This window comes from Hyalella azteca, unplaced genomic scaffold (genome assembly GCF_000764305.2).
Source record: "Hyalella azteca isolate HAZT.00-mixed unplaced genomic scaffold, Hazt_2.0.2 contig11500, whole genome shotgun sequence".
Taxonomy (NCBI): domain Eukaryota; kingdom Metazoa; phylum Arthropoda; class Malacostraca; order Amphipoda; family Hyalellidae; genus Hyalella; species Hyalella azteca.
Window position 1 is genome coordinate 74,490 of NW_025941495.1, and position 20,255 is coordinate 94,744.

The following is a 20,255-nucleotide window of genomic DNA, read 5'->3' on the forward strand; positions in this document are numbered from 1 at the left end:
CGTTTTTTTAAATTATTTTCGAAACACACTGTTTTGAACAATACGTATTGATAGCAAAACAGCAAGTGCGTAGACTTCTATGCCGCAGGCTTCCGCATTTTTCATGAATAAAGTGTGGAAACAACATGTATAAAGAAGCGTTCAATATTCAATAGGAATAAAATGGAATTAATTTCAAAGGGTGTGATCGCTAACAACTCGCACTCGTCGTATGAAGGAGTCAAGAAAATTTTAAAGCAGGTATGTGTGAATTTTTGCGACTGTGATTGATTTTATTGAAAGAAATTAAGCAATACCAATCTGATGATTCATATAAAATTTGTGATAAAAAAATCGGTTAAATTCAATGAATTTATGGAATCGGCAAACAAGCTGACATTATTAGCCATATTAATAATTATTTAAATTAAAAATAATTACATTTAATATAATTTCATAGTTTTTAAATAATAAATATTTATTGCTTGACAAAATTAAGCCAGTTTCCACTACTTTGCTCAGAAATTTTAAAGGAAGCTAGAACGTTAATTTTTATTTTTTATAAAGAATTAAAATTGAAATTAAGAATGTATGAAGAATTCAAGCGATATGCGTAATTTTCAGCAGCAATAACGTTACTCACTGTCCATATTTGTGTATGGACAAATTGTCCATTTGTGTTTTATACTCGACTAATTGTCAACATTATACTTAATATACAGTAAACTTTTTCAGGGCAAAAACTTGTTCACTTTAAAGTATTAATTAATTTTGAATTAATTATTCGTATTAGCAACATAAAGATGATTTACTATAAGCTAATATGACGGTAATGGATGCCCTCAAATATTTATGTTCAATTCAAATTTGAGGGAAGCAGAAACCCTTCAAAATTTACGCAGTCAGGAAACGGAATACGAAACATCAAGAGCGAATAACTCAATTTTCTTCCACTTTTGAACATTTAATATCCAGGCGACAGCTAAAATGCCTTTGATTTTAGCAAAAATGTATTGTATATAACTTTAAATTGAAATCGCTGCAGGTTTTGTGCTGCTTTGATATAGAAATTCCGACAATTCTGCTCTATAGTGGTAGGAAATCTAAAGGTTCCATACAAAAATCCAGCTAAAATGTAATCATTTGGCGACCCATTTTGCTCAGATTGTGCAACAAATCACACGGTTGGTGAGAACTCGGCATTTCTGTGTAATTATTGTGCAGTAATCGACGCGGGTGAGAACTTTAATACATACGCTTGTGAACGTTTGGACTTACCGCGTTAAGGAAGTGCTAAATTTAGTGGTGGACACAAAGTTAATGATGAGATTAGCAACTTGGGTTCCGATGAAGACACAGAAACATTCATAAAGTTCTACGGTTGCAATGAAAGAAAACAATGATAACAATTGGAATGACTAGTCCAAGCAAATAATTTCTCATTTTTTTTTCGATAGAAAATTTGATAGTTTTGTACTATTGCAAGAGAATGCTATAATATATTATGGCCTCAACAGCAATATAGTTCATTGTGCCCTGAACAACAAAATAGTACATTGTGGCACGAACAAATGTATAGCACATTGTTGCTTGGGACGTCATGTTTTGTTGCCTTAGCCACAATATACTATGAGGAGGTTTATGCCAATTATTGACGTAAATAAAAAAAATATTCACTATTAAATTCATTTTAATAGATTACAATACAGAGGAAATTTATTCAGAATAAAGAATGAGTTTTGAAATATTTCAAAATGGAACTAACTGAATATATTCAGTTTTTCATTATCATCTTAAATTGCAACGGAAATTTGAAATAACAACGACTACTTTGGGCACAAAAAATTCATGAAATTACATACTAAAATAGGTCAATGGCAATTCTTTCTTGAAGAAATTGACCAAGAGAAGTTCATAAACAAGGAGAAGCAATAATCTACAACATCAATATATTTGATAGGCTGAATAGCATGCAAATAAAATTGCTGGAAAGTGAAGTCCAAGTTGAAGGGCGATCTTCACTGTTGATTATTTACCGTTTATTTTTACTGTTTATTTATAACAATAAATTCATATTGATTAATGTGCTATCTTCACAAGGGGTCTGAGGATATTGATATTGATTGTTATTTTTCCAAAAATAATTTCCGAATTTGATTAAAAATTTTCTTCAAGGCTGGTGCCGCAGCAGCCTAAATTCCTACTTTTTGAAAAAGTTTATCTTGATTTCAATTATTCAAAATTATAAACGAAGATTGGCTCTTCAAGAGCATTTAATAGAGAATTTGTGTTGAATCTGATCTTGAATTATCAATGTTTGGTTAACAAGAAATATTAATTTGAAATTCCTTAAATTTCAAATTTTCTGGTTCACCTGGTACATATAATAAGCTGCAATGGATCAAACTTTTTTTCTGAGGAACATTAGTGTGGTATTGCTTTAAAAATATAGTTACAAGACATGTTAGTTCTGGACTGTAGCAGCAGCATTATATTCAGGGAGGATCCTAGGGTAATAATCTCTAGGGAAGAAGACAAATTTAGGGCAAAATTATGAAAATAGAAGATGAAATACAGACCAGCTTATGGCTCTCCTCGAGGTGCTTCATCAGCACGGCGACGACCACGTTCACCAGCACGAATTGTGCCATCAGCACGAATATTACGAAGAATATGGGCGCTACGAACGGGTACAGGCAGCAGTTCTTCAGGCAGTCCGACTCGTCGGAACATTCGTCTCTGATTGTGTCCTGATGGAACGAAACTCAAGTAAATTAATTCATAAATTGTTTGTTGTTAATTTAGTTTATTTCAAATCAATTGATCTTCAAAACTTAATCACCATTAAACTGTCTGCTGTATACTAATTCTCTCTTCATATACAGATGGCCATCAACCAAGTTTTTAATGCAATAAGATAACTTTCTTGCATCCCACAACTAACTATTGATCACTAATATGAAAAACGACGAAAACTAACGATACCACAAACTGTAAAAAGCTGAATATTTTTGAGCTATGAAGACCACAATGAGTTGAAATCGAGAAAAAAGTTAAGTTGCTATTTTACAACTCCCGTTGAACACGTTTAAATTTCACCAAAACTTCATGTATTGTTTGCGGATTTTTCAACCCAGCCTCACAACTACCGTTCCAGTTGTGTGACTTAGCACTGCAGTGACTCACTTACCTCTGTGTCGTGACTCACTTACCTTCATAATACCGTTCCAGTTGTGTGACTTAGCATGACTCACTTAACTCTGTATCTTGACTCACTTACCTTCATAATACCGTTCCAGTTGTGTGACTTAACACTGCAGTGACTCACTTAACTCTATATCTTGACCCACTTACCTTCATAATACCGTTCCAGTTGTGTGACTTAGCACTGCAGTGACTCACTTAACTCTGTGCCGTGACCCACTTACCTTCATAATACCGTTCCAGTTGTGTGACTTAGCACTGCTGTGACTCACTTAACTCTGTGCCGTGACCCACTTACCTTCATAATACCGTTCCAGTTGTGTGACTTAACACTGACTGCAGTGACTCACTTAACTCTATATCTTGACCCACTTACCTTCATAATACCGTTCCAGTTGTCGCCAGTGGCTACGCGGAAGAGAGTGAGGAAGGCAATGCCGAAGTTCTTGAAGTGCGCGTGCTCGCCGAGCCCCTGGCAGGGATGCTTGTCGTCGCACTCTGCGTCATAATGCATATCGTGATCATATATTATTTCGTAGAAATATTTTCACAATATTATGGGATGATTTGGTGTTAATTAATCTAGTTTGCGCATATTTTCAACTTTGCCCTTAGAAATAGGTAACAAATGAGCGTTTATTAATTCGACGGGCGGAATGATGTGAAAAATTTGCTGCCGTCGGCGGTATTTAAACATTCGTCACCTGTCAAACTTCTGACGCAGAAATACCGTAAAAAAAGAAGGATAAGACCAGAAGAAATTTACGGCCACGAATAAAAAATGTATAAATTTTACATTTAAGTATTTATCCAGAAAGAACATTTACGTCGATATTGATTTTGAACAAGGAAAGATTATTCCGTTCATGAAATATTGAACCATTCCATTTTATCTCGTGAATTTTTAGAACATTTTATGTTTGCAAAGTGAATGCAATTCAAAATTCTTGTTCTATTCATGCTTTTAGTTGAAATCGTTTGCAGGAGCTTGCTATACATTACATCTAAAACAAACTTAATGAAACATTCATTCATTAAGTTAAGTTAAGTCAACATTCCCCCCCCCCTTAAGACCATAAAAACAAAATCTTTAAATAGAGAGTGTAATTTAAATCGTACCAAGTCTGCCGAAGAGCTCGACACCGAGTGCGGCGAAGATGAAGAACAGCAAGAAGAAGAGCAGCCCGAGGTTGCCCACTTGTGGCAGCGCCTGCATGACGGTGTCTAGCAGCGCCCTGATGCCCTTAGCCATCTTCAGCAGCTTCAGAACTGACAGGAAAAAAATCAGTATTTACTAATGAGGAGAATTCATACTTAAAAATAATTATTGAAGATATTTCAACCCAGGAAATGGAAAGAAAAAAGTGAAGGAAAGGTAATGGAAAGGAAATTATGATCGCCCTGATGCCCTAAGCCATCTTCAGCAGCTTCAGAACTGACAAGAAAAAAAAAAATATTTACTAATGAGGAGAATTTATACTTGATAATAATTATTATTATGTAATCGAAAGGAAATTATGAAGCTAATAATAATTTCCCATTACTTCAATGGGAATTATTTAGAAAGTGATCGGAAAATACAAAAAATACCGAAAGGAATTTTGATAGAATTGTCTAGGGAGTTGGTAATACAGGTTCGGTGAAGTTTTTTAAGGTGAAAGAGTGGATTAATCTGTGAAACAATACGGATTACTAGCTGGGGTATTAATGATATAAAATGACAATAAATGAACAAATTAACAAAAATCATACAGAGGGAAATCTATTGAAATGGATTAGTGATTGCAATACTAAAAGCCAGCAACAGATTAGTATATTTGAGCTCACCCCTGGCAATCCTGAGGACTCGCATGACTCTGATGATTGTCGGATTGATTGGGATGATCTCACTCTTCATCTCCTCCAGCACAATCCCTGCCACACTCAGCAGCACAATCACCACGTCCAGCTGGTTCCATCTGCAATAAAATATTTATTGTGAGATTGTCACCAGTGAGGGGACAATATTGATTGTGAGATTGTCACCAGCGAGGGGACAATATTGATTGTGAGATTGTCATCAGTGAGGGAGCAATATTGATTGTGAATGACATTGTCACCAGTGAGGGGACAGTATTTATTGTGAGATTGTCACCAGTGAGGGGACAATATTGATTGTGACATTGTCACCAGTGAGGGGACAATATTTATTGTGAGATTGTCACCAGTGAGGGGGCAATATTGATTGTGAGATTGTCACCAGTGAGGGGCAATATTGATTGTGAGATTGTCATCAGTGAGGGGACAATATTGATTGTGAGATTGTCACCAGTGAGGGGACAATATTTATTGTGAGATTGCCATCAGTGAGATGGCAACATTGATTGTGAGATTATATGACCCAGAGTGGCGGCAATCGAATCTATGAGAACAGAAAGAAATCAAAGTGAGAAGATTATTTTAGAATTGATAGTATTTTCGTTTTCATTCTCAGTAGTTCACAATAGGCGCAAATTTTGCCAGAAATACCGTAATTTTGGAAACTATTACGGAATTTCAACATTATGGACGCTGACTCGCGAAAATATTTAGTAAACAATTTTGAGATGGTACGTGAACAATAAAAATGATTAAAAACATTTTTGTGGTTGTAAATAGATTAATTGAAAAATTACTAAGTGCGCAGGTGTACGAGTTGTGCAGACAATTTCCGATTGTAGGTGTCCAGAAAATTGTATCGAGTATAAAAAATAACGAACGTCATAAGATAGACAAGCCTCAGATATATAGCATGGTTGCTGTAAAACCCCCTTTTATATTTCAAGACTCTTATTATTATTCCACAATTATTCATCGTACAACCTTCTTTTATGATGTCAGCACAAAGGTTCACATTCGTATACAATAATAAATACTGGAAACGTCAATAAAGGAAGCTGAGTTATATCAATAGGAACACAGGAAATAACTTCAACAAGAATATTAAATATTAGAAATTGATCATGCACGTTCTTCATTCAATTAAAAAATACATGAGAATGACAATTACCGGAATAGAGAACAAATAAACTAAATTTTAATGTATTTCTGCGCAGGGATAGAAACTTTCTCACATGCATTGGTTCGTTTCACGGTAATTCGGAAGCAGATCAATGCAATCATGAGAATTCCCATATAGGTTGTGCGCTGAAGTGGCAAGTTCTAAAAGCAATTAAGCTAATTTTTTTAAAACCATTCACTTCAAGCGCTCTGTCTCATCAATAATGCTGGATGAGATTTATAAGAAAATCTCAGGTAAAGATTCTGTGATCATCTGAGTGCGGTTTTAATTAGCTCCAAGAATAAAATTATTGAAAGAATTTATTCATTGGCAGTTAGGAACAAGACGACAGTCAATTATCAACTGACAAGATATTTTCTGTGATAGTATATACGCTTTGAATATTGTGCCTTCATACTTACAAAAGAACTCATGGAGCTTATGTTTTATGAGGTAATCAAAGGAGGCACATTCTAAATAAAATATGTGATACTATACTTGAAATAGATCTATATTTATTCACTTTTGATGCCACTACACTAGCTTAACCGAAAAAATAAAATTCTATTTATGTAAAACTTGAAAGATTCTGCGGAAATTCTCCCCTAGGAAATCTAGACTAAGGAATGAACAAGAGAAATGGAACAGTCAACATATAAATGGAGGTAAACAACAAGATGCAGTCAACTGAGTCAGGCATATTTAAATCATGCACTACATTCATACATAATTTCTATAGGAAACGAAAAACCGACGAGAAAACTAACATTTACAGGAAATGTAGCAAAGATGAAGTGTAGAACTTTGAAATCTTAATCATTTGTACACGGCACTATTCAGCCTTTTTGTGTGTTTTTTATTCTATTAGCTGAAATAAGATGGCATTAATCTTATCACTTCAACCATCGCTTTCTAACGGCAGCAGAATTGTCGAAGTTATTTTTTGGAAGCGTAGCCAAAAAACATTCTTTTCTTTTCTGAGAACCAGTGTTACAGCGTAGAGTAATGTGAGAAATTTAAATATTTGATTCAAGATATTTACGCAGGAAGGGAAAGGATCTATTAGAGGAAAATGACAGAGTTTGCATTCATTATTAGTTTTTCATTTCTAGGCTGCGACACAGATTGCAACAGTTCATTTGTTCGGAAATACTTCTATTTTAAAAATCCCAAACAGAGCAGCATTCACGTACTTTTTAATCATATTCATGGTTCCAGGAGTGAATCGAGCGAATTTCTGGATGCAGCAACTTCATTAAAGCATCCATGAATCAAAGAGGAGTCTCAGGACCAGCATGAATTAAGGGAGTCTCAGGACCAGAATTAATTAAAAAGACCAGAATTAAGTAATTATTATATCAAGTAAACTGTACATCTCCATTGATCATCGGGGTTTTTCTGCTGAATTTGCGTAGAAATTCATGTCAGAATCTAAAACCGTGCAAACATGGCGGGTTGTAAACACAAAATATATTACATGTTAGACATGATGATGTTATTCGAGGAGTGCGAATTTAAGAGGAGCTGATTTATCCATATACAAGTTAAGTTTTTTCGTCGTTGAGAAAACATCGTCCATTACAATTCAAGCGAAGGCTGGGAGGGAAGGATATACTCCGTCACTTGCCCGCAATGCTGGCAATTTATTCGAAATGAAATTTGGCTAAAATGAATTCGAAATAAAATCTGGCTAATTAACCTTAGAGCAAAATTAATAATTATTTTGCCGATATTCCTGAATAGGAATCCTGATATTCGTCAAAAGAATTTGGCGAACTCTTATCTAGTGGTTTGTTCTCTAATGTATCAAAAATATTAGCGAAGTTTTGAAATGTTTTGCACACATGAATAATCTATCTTTGCTCTGTTTAGTAGCCATGCATGGCTAATAAATTATTAGCTCCCTTATTTATTTGATACCTGAGATATTGGTTAATGTACTCAGTAAGGACATTATCGCTCATTCCTTTCAATAATATTGTTAAATCAGCAATAATAGAGTACCAAGTTTCCGATAAAGATTTACAACCCGACTCGGGCGTCAAAGTCTTTTTAAATTGTGGATTTTTACAATAAACAGTTCTCGAATGTTTTTTAATTGTTATTTCCTGAGAGTATTCATTAACTAGCAGGACTTTAAACAACTTTGATTTATGAATGGATTAACAATACATCATTCATTTCCTGGTATATATATCATTCATTTTTTTCGAGGATTTGAAGATTATTCCAAGTGATGGAAGGTTAAAAAGGCAATTATAGGAGACTAGCTTCCAAAATAAGTTAGCACCGAGCCTAATTTTCATGTGTTTCAAAGAACATCTAAAATAGCTCTGATATTCAACAAAATTAGATCGAGGGACTTGAAATGGAAAAAGCTACACTGTTAGAAAAAACGGTGAAAAAACAGTCCCACTGGCGTTCTAGTGGCCGGTCGCCCAGTGAAAATAAACTTTTTCGCCGTTTTTATCAGATGTTTCACGGACTTATAGTGTTGAATTAGAATAAAAACGGCGACACGGTGTTTCTTTTCACGTGCCGACCGGCCACTGAAACGCCGGTAATACCGTTAACGGGAATTTTTTTTAACAGTGTAGCATCGAATGAAGGGCTAGCTTTTTATAACTGCACTTTTCTCCAGATGCCCAGGAAATGTTCAAATCTTACTATCTAAAAGTTTGTAAATTTTAATTTTGGTTTTGATGCAAGAAATTTTGCATATGAACCTTAAAAATTCTAAATTTAATTGTTGTGAAAGTTCAAATTCGTATATTGGAACGTTTCGGCATTTTCAGTTAAGAATTACCTTTACTTCGAAATAAATTAGTTTATTATTCATATATATTCCATGATATACTTCAGTAAGAATTATTTGAGAAATAAATCAGACTAAAAGGTTATTATATCATTTTATTGTTTAATGAAACATTTTAATTGTTGTGTTGGCCAAACGAATTTTCACTGCGAGACTTGATCTTAGGTTCGCTCCCTCAACTCAAAGAAATTACGACTAGACTAAAATTGGCTTATTTTGCAAAATTGCTTGTCAGGTCACATCCTAGAAGGTGTGGAAATGATTATACAAATAATATTTAGAAAAAGTGAATGAAATAGGTTTAATTAATTAATGGACGTTCGGAACTATCGCCTTTTTGTAAGTTTTTACCGCTATTAATGAATAAATACCGTCACAGACAGAGCCAGATTTCATTTTTTCATTTAAATTTCATCATTAAAAATATGTTAAAATTAATTATAATGTGGTTAAGTTTTTTCCAGTCTTCGGCAGTATTTCCGTTCAAATCACTCAAATGAACAGTTAATTTAAGCCTATATAATTGATTGCAATCATTCTTCAATTATACCCAACATTACCAATCAACGCTCCCCATAAATAATTATATTTTTCTAACAAAAATATTTTTCTAAGCTTTTAAGCGCTCTCCTTTCATAAAGATTCCGTCAATTGTTGAATTTAATTCATGACAACAATTTATTTAATACACAAAATAGACATAGCAAGTTAAGGGTTATTTTGATGCGGGCAAGTGAGGTATTAGTTAAAGTTTGACGATAAATCAAGCTTGTGGTTCATTGCTGTTAAAACTGAAACAGGACACGGAAATTTCAGACAAGAGCTTTAATGAGAAATAAAATCGTACCCGCTACAGCAGACGAGTCGAGCGTTTATTGGATTGTGTTAATAGCGGCAAGGAAGAGAGACGAGACATATTAGCCCAGGGTTTCAAGAATAATTTGTAAGGTACTTATAGGAAGGTATTCGCATGTTATATAATCTTCCATAATGTATGGATATTTTATTCGCTTGGAGGATAGATTTCTAAAATAACATAGACGAGGAAACTCGAGTTTTGGTTCTGAAATGATCGAACAAAACGCGGCACTGAGGGGCAATTGCGGCTAAAGTGGTTTCAGGAGAATTAAAAATTGTCTGAATAATGAAAAAACGAGGACGGTGGTTCTTAATGTTTGTGAAATTAAGAAAGGGACTTAAATCATAAAATGAGCTCAGGCCATTCAAATATTGGCAGGCTTGAGATTTGAGCGTTCAGAATTTTTATTTAGCCAAGATCTATTACTTTCAAATGAAGTTATTTGAAGATTTTGTAAATTGAAGTACAAATTACAACGATTTATTTGAAAATGAAGGGATTCGAAATGCCATTTATCAAAATGACGAATTTTGTTTCAAGAAGATTTCAGGTGCCGCATTTTTATCGGAATTAGTAACTTTTATGCTTTGGCAAAATATTTCAAGATTGGTCTTTCCGAAACCAATCAGCTATATAATTATTACTATCACAGGTTTGATCTGAAAATGTGCAATGCAGCTCATAAATGCATCAGATGAGGTACTGAGTTTCAAAAAACTGATAAATAGGTTGAAATGATTATAGCCAAAAAATTAATTATAATTATGTGGCTTTATTGTATATAATAAACGGGGTGGCATGTGCTACGTTTTGCCATGTCTAAGTCTTGGGCAACTGAAGAGGAAGTACAACTCTGACAATTGGACCAAGTGCGCGTGTAGAGCATGTCGGAAAGAATGTCTCGCTCATACTGTCACTGGGCCAAAAATACCAGATAAAATATTGACCATATAAAAATCAAGATCATTCATTGAACTTGACTTCACTGCTGAACATATGATGAACTCTAATGACTTGATAGGAGCCGTCACCAATGTGGTGAGTAAAGGCATTACAATTTAGCCAAGTACAGTGTAAAGCCTAAACCTACGACATCACAGGGCGACGACACTAGCGGAAAGCCTAGCCAATAACAACACAGGCCTACGACAATGTCGTAATACCTAGCTTACAACAGCATGGGCCAATGAGAGTAGAGGCTTACGACAGAGAAGTAAAGCCGAGCCAAGAGGCTTACGACAATGTATTAAAGCCTTACGACAGTACAAGTCTATGACAATGTCGTAAAGCCTAGCCTACAACAGCATAGGCCTACGACAATGTGGTAAAGCCTAGCGTACAACAGCACAGGCCTACGAAATTAGCGTAAAACCTATCTTACGACAGCCAAGACCCAACACAATGCACAGTCTAAGAACTAATCTAGAGAGGACAATCATAGGCTTCATGGCCGCAGGACGAACAAAACGTACCTGTACTCTTCACTAAATATTTCCAGATAGACGGAGAATTAGGGAATAAATGCGTTAAATTCAAATTTAAGACAGCGCAGAAAAATTGTGTTGATATTTATTACAATTTATTGTTTCGACAAATATTCTGAAATGAATGTGGTAAGAATCGATGGTAATGAGTTTGAAAGAAACAAAAAAATTGACATTCAAATTGTGGCAGCAATTCGGCTGCAATGTTGCTGTGGAAAATAAGCAAGGATTAGTTTAACTTCTTACGCAATTTTCGTACTTATTTAGCCCTTGCCCGAGTGCTGAGGTTCAAACGTACCTACACTTAGTGAGATTTTAACGTTGCAAAAATATTTAGTTGGAAAGGGTTATAAGAAGGATAAATGAACGGCTTTTGCAGTTTATAAAATGATATAAGTCCGGGTCATAAAAAGCTCAAATCAACAAATAATTAGTGATATCATTTAGCCAAGCTACGTTGACAGACTAGTTATCAATCTTCATCTATGAAGCATCAAAATTTGTTGTGTTTTAATTCACGGCAAATAAGATGAGCTTGTCACTGCAAGATATGAATATCTATAAGGAGCTGAGCCCTTTGATATTAAAACAAAGATGAAGTATTAAATATCGACACCTTAAAATACAACATATTATCATTTTACAATATCACATATTATCATAATATAATATGATATAATATAATATAGTATAATGTAGTACAATATAATATAATCAATGTTTTAAAAAAGTGATATGTACAAACTCTTGTCTGGACAAAGGCTACTGAAAATTCGTTTAGTTCAAATTTCGATCATTGCTTCATTATAATGACGACAAATTACTTCTCTGAGGAATCACTTGCGCTGAAAAAAGCTAATATCAGTTGAAAGATCATACTCTTAATATAATGAATAACAAATAATATTCCAGCACGTGGCTGCAGCTACGGAAACTATAAATAACCTTGGGCATTTTATAGCTCTAGCTACAATCTGGCGCATATTATAACAATAACAACAACCTTTGGCATCTTATACTTTTAACGATAAGGTATAAACGGACGCATATAACTATAGCAACCCTTGGCATCTTATAATATAATAATTATTACATAATCTGGCACATATTATAGCTATAACAACAACTTTTGGCATCTTATACTTCTAACTATAAAGCATAAACGGACGCATATAATAACTATAGCAACCTTTATTGGCATCTTATAATATAATAATTATTACATAATCTGGCACATATTATAGCTATAACAACGACCTTTGGCATCTTATAGAACTCCATGGCCATGGTAACGACGTTAAGGCCGATGACGGCAGCGATGGCGAGGTCGAAGTACTTCGACGTCACGAGATTGTGGACGAACAGGCGACCCTTGGAGTAGCCGGCGTAGTATGGCGGCTCCCTCATCTCTGTTAACAAGTCAATCAAGTAAGGTTATTAATTACAATTTATATACTATTGATCAGTGAAAAGATTAGGCGATAAGTCAATCAAGTAACGCTATTAATGAAAATTTTGCACGCTATTGTTCAGTGAAAAGATTAGGTGAGGCATAGTATGGTGGTCTCTCATCTCGGTCTGGTAACGACCTAAGCTAGTGTAGTTGTTAATAGTCCGCAGGAGCAGCTGTGGTAGTACGGGGCCTTTCATGCCTCCATTAAATTCTTTATTACTGATACTGATTACAGAATTATTGAGAAAGAATATTAGTTTTTGGAGCTTTAAACAGATATAGCGAGGTGGCTTTTTATAATCGATTGAGAAAAAAAACTGAGTGCAGTAAATACAGTACGACTGCACGTTAACTTTGTGGCGATAACTAAATCATTCAGAATTGTTAACTATGAGTGATTGTTGTTTATAATTATTCAGATATAGAGTCAGATACCATGATCATGTATACTACACAAACTATTCTTATACAAATTGTATACTAAATAAAAGTAATGACGAAGTTCTTCTCACTTTTTCTCTTCTTCTCGAGCTTCTTAGCCCTCTTGGCCGCTCGTCTGGCCTTCTCCTCTTTCTCCTGCTCCTCACGACAGCGATGGAAGTTCTCCACCACGACACCCACGAACATGTTCAGCACGAAGAAGCCCACGAGCAACAAGAACGAGATGAAGTACAGCAGCCGCCACTGCGAGTAGTTCTCTTTGGGCTGCCGACACAACGTTAACTTATGTTAGAAATGTAACGCGTAAAGCTATGTGCGTAAAACGCAGCGCGTGAAATGCAACGCGTGAAACGCAACGCGTAAAACGCAGCGCGTAAATCACAACGCGTAAAACGCAGCGCGTACAACGCAGCGCGTAAAACGCAGCGCGTAAAACGCAGCGCGTAAAACGCAGCGCGTAAAACGCAGCGCGTAAAAGCAGCGCGTAAATCGCAGCGCGTAAATCGCAGCGCGTAAATCGCAGCGCGTAATACGTAACGCGTAAAACGCAATGCCTAAAAGTAATGCGCGTGGGAAATGCGCAAAAATTAATGCCTATGGCAAATGCAACACGTAAAACGCAATTCGTAAAACAACGCGAAAAACGCAATGCCAAAAAAGTAGTGCGTATGGAAAATGCAACACGTATACCACAATGCGTAAAACGCAACGCAAAAAACGCGACGCGCAAAAGTAATGTGTATTGGAAATGCAACACTTAAAACGCAGCGTGTAAAAAGCAATGTGTATGTATAGTATGCAACGCTTAAATGCAAGACATGTGAAAAAACCTAGCACATGATACACTAAAATAGTGAAATAGAGAGAGTGAGCAGTAATAAATGAAGAAATAGTTAGTGGGCAGTAATAAATGGTGAAGTAGAGAGAGTGAGTAGTAATAAATGGTGAAATAGTGAGAGTGAGCAGTAATAAATAGTGACGTAGAGAGAGTGAGCAGTAATAAATGGTAAAATAGAGAGAGTGATCAGTAATAAATGGTGAAGTAGAGACAGCGCAAACAGTAATAAATGGTGAAATAGTGAAATGAGCAATAATAAATATTGAAAGTGTCGCGTCGCGAGAGTTAAACTATTGGAGTTTAGGGTTTACAGCGCTCTGCCTTCTCTCAGAACCATCCGCCGAGCTCTAGTTCCACCCGCTAGCGTGCAGCATGCGCCGTCTCATTTAGTGGTGACGAACTCATGCGTTAGCATAAGATGTGTAGCTAATTCATTGCCTAGAAATCCAGTTCATTCATTGTCTTGTCCATATCAAATCTTTGTTGCGAGTAGTTCTTTGTTGTAGTAGTTCCCATTCTCTTTTAGTTAAAGTCTTTGTTTCACCGTGTCTTGTGTTAGTGCTTAGTTGATCTTGATAAACCTGGTATGCCCGTTGTGAAATGCAATAGTAGTTTTTTGGACTTTTCTTTGTTTTACTTATTGACAGCCATTATCGTGTAACCGAATCTCCATCTTCTCTCTGTCCAGACGCTGTCTCTTATACACATCTAGATGTGTATAAGAGACAGGTTCATGGTAATCATTTTATGTCAAAGGCTACTTATTAAAATAAATTAGGCTCAATTTGCTTCAATGTTTTAAAAAAGTGATATGTACAAACTCTTGTCTGGACAAAGGCTACTGAAAATTCGTTTAGTTCAAATTTCGATCATTGCTTCATTATAATGACGACAAATTACTTCTCTGAGGAATCACTTGCGCTGAAAAAAGCNAGAGAAAGTGAGCAGAGATAAAAATGTGACATTTTTCGTTGGAATAGATGGTAGAAAGGGACGAATGAAGGTAGTGAATGATGGTAAAGTTCATGTAACATGCATTAAAAATGTAGTACTATCCATCGCGCGATGCAATTCCTTACATTGCATATGCAAGCTCTCTGCTCATCGTATACTACAGAGACGAAGCAATAAAAACTTTTGAACGGAATTTTTCTTTCCACATCACATTACATTCCAATGAGCCTGCTTTGCAGCGTTTCATATTCGACGAAATGAAAAGGTAAAATAAAATGGTGCTTTTCACAGCGCATTCAATTCATGATGGGCGTTCCACTAAGATTCTTAATGATTTAGATTATAATAATGATCTTAAAATGATGATAACTAAGATTCTTTTCATATTATTAATAAGAAAAAAGTTTTCAAAAATGATGCCACAAAAAAGACCACAAAGGACGACCTATCAATAAAGCTGTGGGTTGACTCCAACGGCGCTAATTCGTGTACCATTCTTTTTTCAACGTACATTTCACAACGTTCTCGAATAAAATAAAATTCTATAAAAACGATCGCAACCGACGACATATCAACGAACCTGTCGGTCGACCCCGATGACGCTAATTTGCTAAATAATCTTATTTCAACGTACATTTCATAACGTTCTTGAATACAATAAAATGCTATAAAAACGAACGCAACCGACGACATATGAACGAACCTGTCGGTTGACTCCGATGACGCTAATTTGCTAAATAATCTTATTTCAACGTACATTTCATAACGTTCTTGAATACAATAAAATGCTATAAAAACGAACGCAACCGACGACATATGAACGAACCTGTCGGTTGACTCCGATGACGCTAATTTGCTAAATAATCTTATTTCAACGTACATTTCATAACGTTCTTGAATACAATAAAATGCTATAAAAACGAACGCAACCGACGACATATGAACGAACCTGTCGGTTGACTCCGATGACGCTAATTTGCTAAATAATCTTATTTCAACGTACATTTCATAACGTTCTTGAATACAATAAAATGCTATAAAAACGAACGCAACCGACGACATATGAACGAACCTGTCGGTTGACTCCGATGACGCTAATTTGCTAAATAATCTTATTTCAACGTACATTTCATAACGTTCTTGAATACAATAAAATGCTATAAAAACGAACGCAACCGACGACATATGAACGAACCTGTCGGTTGACTCCGATGACGCTAATTTGCTAAATAATCTTATTTCAACGTACATTTCATAACGTTCTTGAATACAATAAAATGCTATAAAAACGAACGCAACCGACGACATATGAACGAACCTGTCGGTTGACTCCGATGACGCTAATTTGCTAAATAATCTTATTTCAACGTACATTTCATAACGTTCTTGAATACAATAAAATGCTATAAAAACGAACGCAACCGACGACATATGAACGAACCTGTCGGTTGACTCCGATGACGCTAATTTGCTAAATAATCTTATTTCAACGTACATTTCATAACGTTCTTGAATACAATANAGGGGTCTGAGAGCCCTTAGAAGCCTGAAGACCCTGAGGATGCCGAATATCCTAGGAGAGCTCCTAGCGATGAGGCTCATAAGGACGTCAATGACGGACACTATCACCAGGATGCCGTCCATGATGTTCCAGCCAGAGCTGAAGTAGCTGTCCTTTCCGTACAACAAGCCTTGTGCGATCACCTGGCAGTCAGGAGGGTTTGATTTAACACTACAATTCTGTGTTTTGTTTTAATGATTACTTCTGATTTATAACATATAGTGGATCATTAAAAATATCGAAAAATATCGGAAGGTACAATTTGTCAATCAAAAGGCATTAAGGTTTGTATTCAAAGCCGCCCGAACTCCACAACGACCTTGCTCGAGTTTGCTGCCGAGACGCGTGAGGGCTGGTTATCTTACGTCTGGCCGACGCGACGTCATAGGAATGCGTGCTATAGCGCAGCCGTGTCGGGCTGAACCACCTTACACCTTCACAGCAGTGCACATGTAATGAATGAGCTTTGACTACTGCCAGCAAATTCTTTGCTATTTACAGCGCGATCGCGCGATCTTAAAAAAACATAATAAAACATAATGATGTGCTGTCATTTTAAATCTTTTTCAATGTTATTTATTTTATTTTTCCGGTTCAAGCAAGGACGTGATTAATAAATTCATCATGGCAAAAAATAATTTAGGCTTTGATACCCATTTTTTCAACTGAATAACATATTTTATTTAACTTGTGATAAATAAAGTGAACAAATTATATTAATAGAATACAACTTGGATGTGCATAGACCAATTCAGACCAATAGTTAGCTCGTAACGATAGAGCGACACTGGCATGAAGTGCTTCGTTGTTTGTAGCATGGGTATGGAGAAAGAAAGGGAGGTTGGGGCCCCGCAGTGAGGGTTGTTTGTGGGGATAGATGTGAGGGTTTCACACCCTCATGTCTGACANGCTAATTCGTGTACCATTCTTTTTTCAACGTACATTTCACAACGTTCTCGAATAAAATAAAATTCTATAAAAACGATCGCAACCGACGACATATCAACGAACCTGTCGGTCGACCCCGATGACACTAATTCGCTAAACATTCTTTTTTAAACGCACATTTCATAACGTTCTCGAATACAATGAAATGCTATAAAAGCGAACGCAACCGACGACATATGAACGAACCTGTCGGTTGACTCCGATGACGCTAATTTGCTAAATATTCTTTTTTCAACGTACATTTCATAACGTTCTTGAATACAATAAAATGCTATAAAAACGAACGCAACCGACGACATGTCAACGAACCTGTCGGTCGACCCCGACGGCGTCTAGGCCGGTATACATGATGTTGACCCAGCCGTCCTTAGACGACAGAACGAAGAGCGACATGAGAGCGTGGCCCAGGTTGTCGAAGTTATACTTGCGGTTCACCCACTGGTTCCTCTTGTCCTTTAAACAGTCAGCCTTTGTCTCCACGCCGTCCAAGCCTGGCCCGTCGCAGTAGAAGAAAGCGCCTTTGAACAACTGAAAGTAGGGAAGGGTTGTTAAATTTCAATTTCTGCAGTAAAATTAATTCTATGGTTGTTTTTTATTAGAATAAAGCTACGATACAAGCGTTACTTTTTCTCATTATCGTTGATGCGCAACACGTTTTTTCCATTCCTTCCTTAGCGAAACTATTGAAAATGTGAGAATCTTTTCATTAATAACTTCAATATTTTACATGAAGGCATGCGAGGCGTTAATGAGATTCCTGATCCAAGGTTTAGAAAGTGGCGATAAACATTAATAATTAATACTTACACGAGAGCATGAGTAGATCCTTAATAAACAATATATAAAGATCTTTAATAAATATAAAGGCAACGAGATTGGGATCAATAATAATCAATGTTGACAGTTGATTTGAAATAATTAGAAGAGCGTTTAATCTCACCTGTACGCCTAGAATGCCGAAGATGATGAAGAAGGTACAGCAGATAAGCACGATGTTGCCGATAGGTTGCAGGGAAGACAGCAGAGTTTGTACAACCAATTTTAGCCCCGGTGCGCGGTTGATCACTCTGCGCATGTAGTTACTAGTTAGTGATTGCGATGAGTAATGAAACTCGCTTCAGATGCCGAGAAAAGTGTCGAAAATTTTTTCGATCAAATGCGCTCTGTGGTTTTCGATCAAATTCACTTACTAGATCATATTTTGCCATCTTTTGCTAATTTCCTAATTTATATTTTTAAGCAGAAGTCATTGTTCAATGCAGCTTTCGTTGAATTCTAGAGAGGCATTCTTATTGAAAAAAAATTGCAGCGTTTTTCTCAATACGGTGAATTAGACTTTCTGCAGGATTTGAAAGTTCGAATTTGAGGTTTCTAGGTGAAATTATGTTATAATGTTTTGACGTTTCAAATTAAAGCCATTCATTATCAAGCAAATAAACGTTTGCAACAGTAAAAATATAGATTTGAGAATTAAATTATATTGGAATTACACAAGAAAACCGAGAATGCACTAACGTGAGAGGTCTAAGAGCCCTTAGAAGCCTGAAGACCTTGAGAATGCACTAACCTGAGAGGTCTAAGAGCTCTAAGCAGCCTGAAGACCCTGAAAATGCACTAACGTGAGAGGTCTAAGAGCCCTTAGAAGCCTGAAGACCCTGAGAATGCTCTAACCTGAGAGGTCTAAGAGCCCTTAGAAGCCTGAAGACCCTGAGGATGCACTAACCTGAGGGGTCTGAGAGCTCTAAGTAGCCTGAAGACCCTGAGGATGCCGAATATCCTAGGAGAGCTCCTGGCGATGAGGCTCATAAGGACGTCAATGACGGACACTATCACCAGGATGCCGTCCATGATGTTCCAGCCAGAGCTGAAGTAACTGTCCTTTCCGTACAACAAGCCTTGTGCGATCACCTGGCAGTCAGCAGGGTTTGAATTTAACACTACACTTCTGTGTTTTGTTTTAATGATTATTTTTGATTTATTACATATAGTGGATCATTAAAAATATCGAAAAATATCGGAAGGTACAATTTGTCAATCAAGAGGCATTAATTTATGTTGATTTGAATATCAACGGCGAAGACAAGCCATTTAATTTACATCAATGTCAGGAAGTTGAATTAATAACTCTTAAAGCTTCATTTCACCCACTTTTATCAACATCTCGAGTCCGAAGACGACCGTGAAGACGTCGTTGCAGGTGGACAGGAAGGCTCGCTCCGTCGAGTCCGGTGGAATATTTGGTCTCTCCATGGCCAGCGTTATGCAGTTCAGGCCGATGAAGAATAATACTGTACTGTCGAAGTATTTCTTCGAGACCAAATACTTACACACGCGCCGTATCCTGTCCACGAGAATTACATATATTAGACTCCAGTGTTGTTTCAAAACTTGTGACTACGATTTACTTATAATAAATGAGTACCTGGCTTGCCCAGGGTGTGTAATACAAACAAAATGATTCTGGTGGGTCAGCGAGTCAAATGATTCTAGTGAGTCAGCGAGTCAGTGAGGGTTTGTACGAGTTGTCTGAGTGCCCTGAACAAATGACCGCTATCACCCCGTCATATTCAGCACCAACAAGATGAGCAATGCAGCAACGACAAAAATAACAATATAATTAACTGGCCCATTTTGGATGAAATATCAAATAATTAAAAGTTTAATGTAATTAGCTTAATTGCCCGAAGTATACAAGCATTA

At 36.3% G+C, this 20,255-nt stretch overlaps 1 protein-coding gene across 1 annotated transcript in view; it reads right to left on the bottom strand.

Annotated features, from left to right (window-relative positions):
* LOC108681395 (voltage-dependent T-type calcium channel subunit alpha-1G) overlaps positions 1-20,255 on the bottom strand; it is a 95,841-nt gene that overhangs the window by 7,121 nt on the left and 68,465 nt on the right. Inside the window, exons 19-28 of the mRNA XM_047882876.1 lie at positions 19,279-19,463; positions 18,496-18,622; positions 17,865-18,083; positions 13,326-13,518; positions 12,618-12,769; positions 12,306-12,334; positions 5,011-5,141; positions 4,303-4,452; positions 3,560-3,681; positions 2,559-2,729 (exon numbers count right to left, since the gene is read on the bottom strand). Coding sequence (XP_047738832.1) covers positions 2,559-2,729; positions 3,560-3,681; positions 4,303-4,452; positions 5,011-5,141; positions 12,306-12,334; positions 12,618-12,769; positions 13,326-13,518; positions 17,865-18,083; positions 18,496-18,622; positions 19,279-19,463 — 1,479 coding nt within the window. The remainder of the gene's footprint in view (positions 1-2,558; positions 2,730-3,559; positions 3,682-4,302; positions 4,453-5,010; positions 5,142-12,305; positions 12,335-12,617; positions 12,770-13,325; positions 13,519-17,864; positions 18,084-18,495; positions 18,623-19,278; positions 19,464-20,255) is intronic.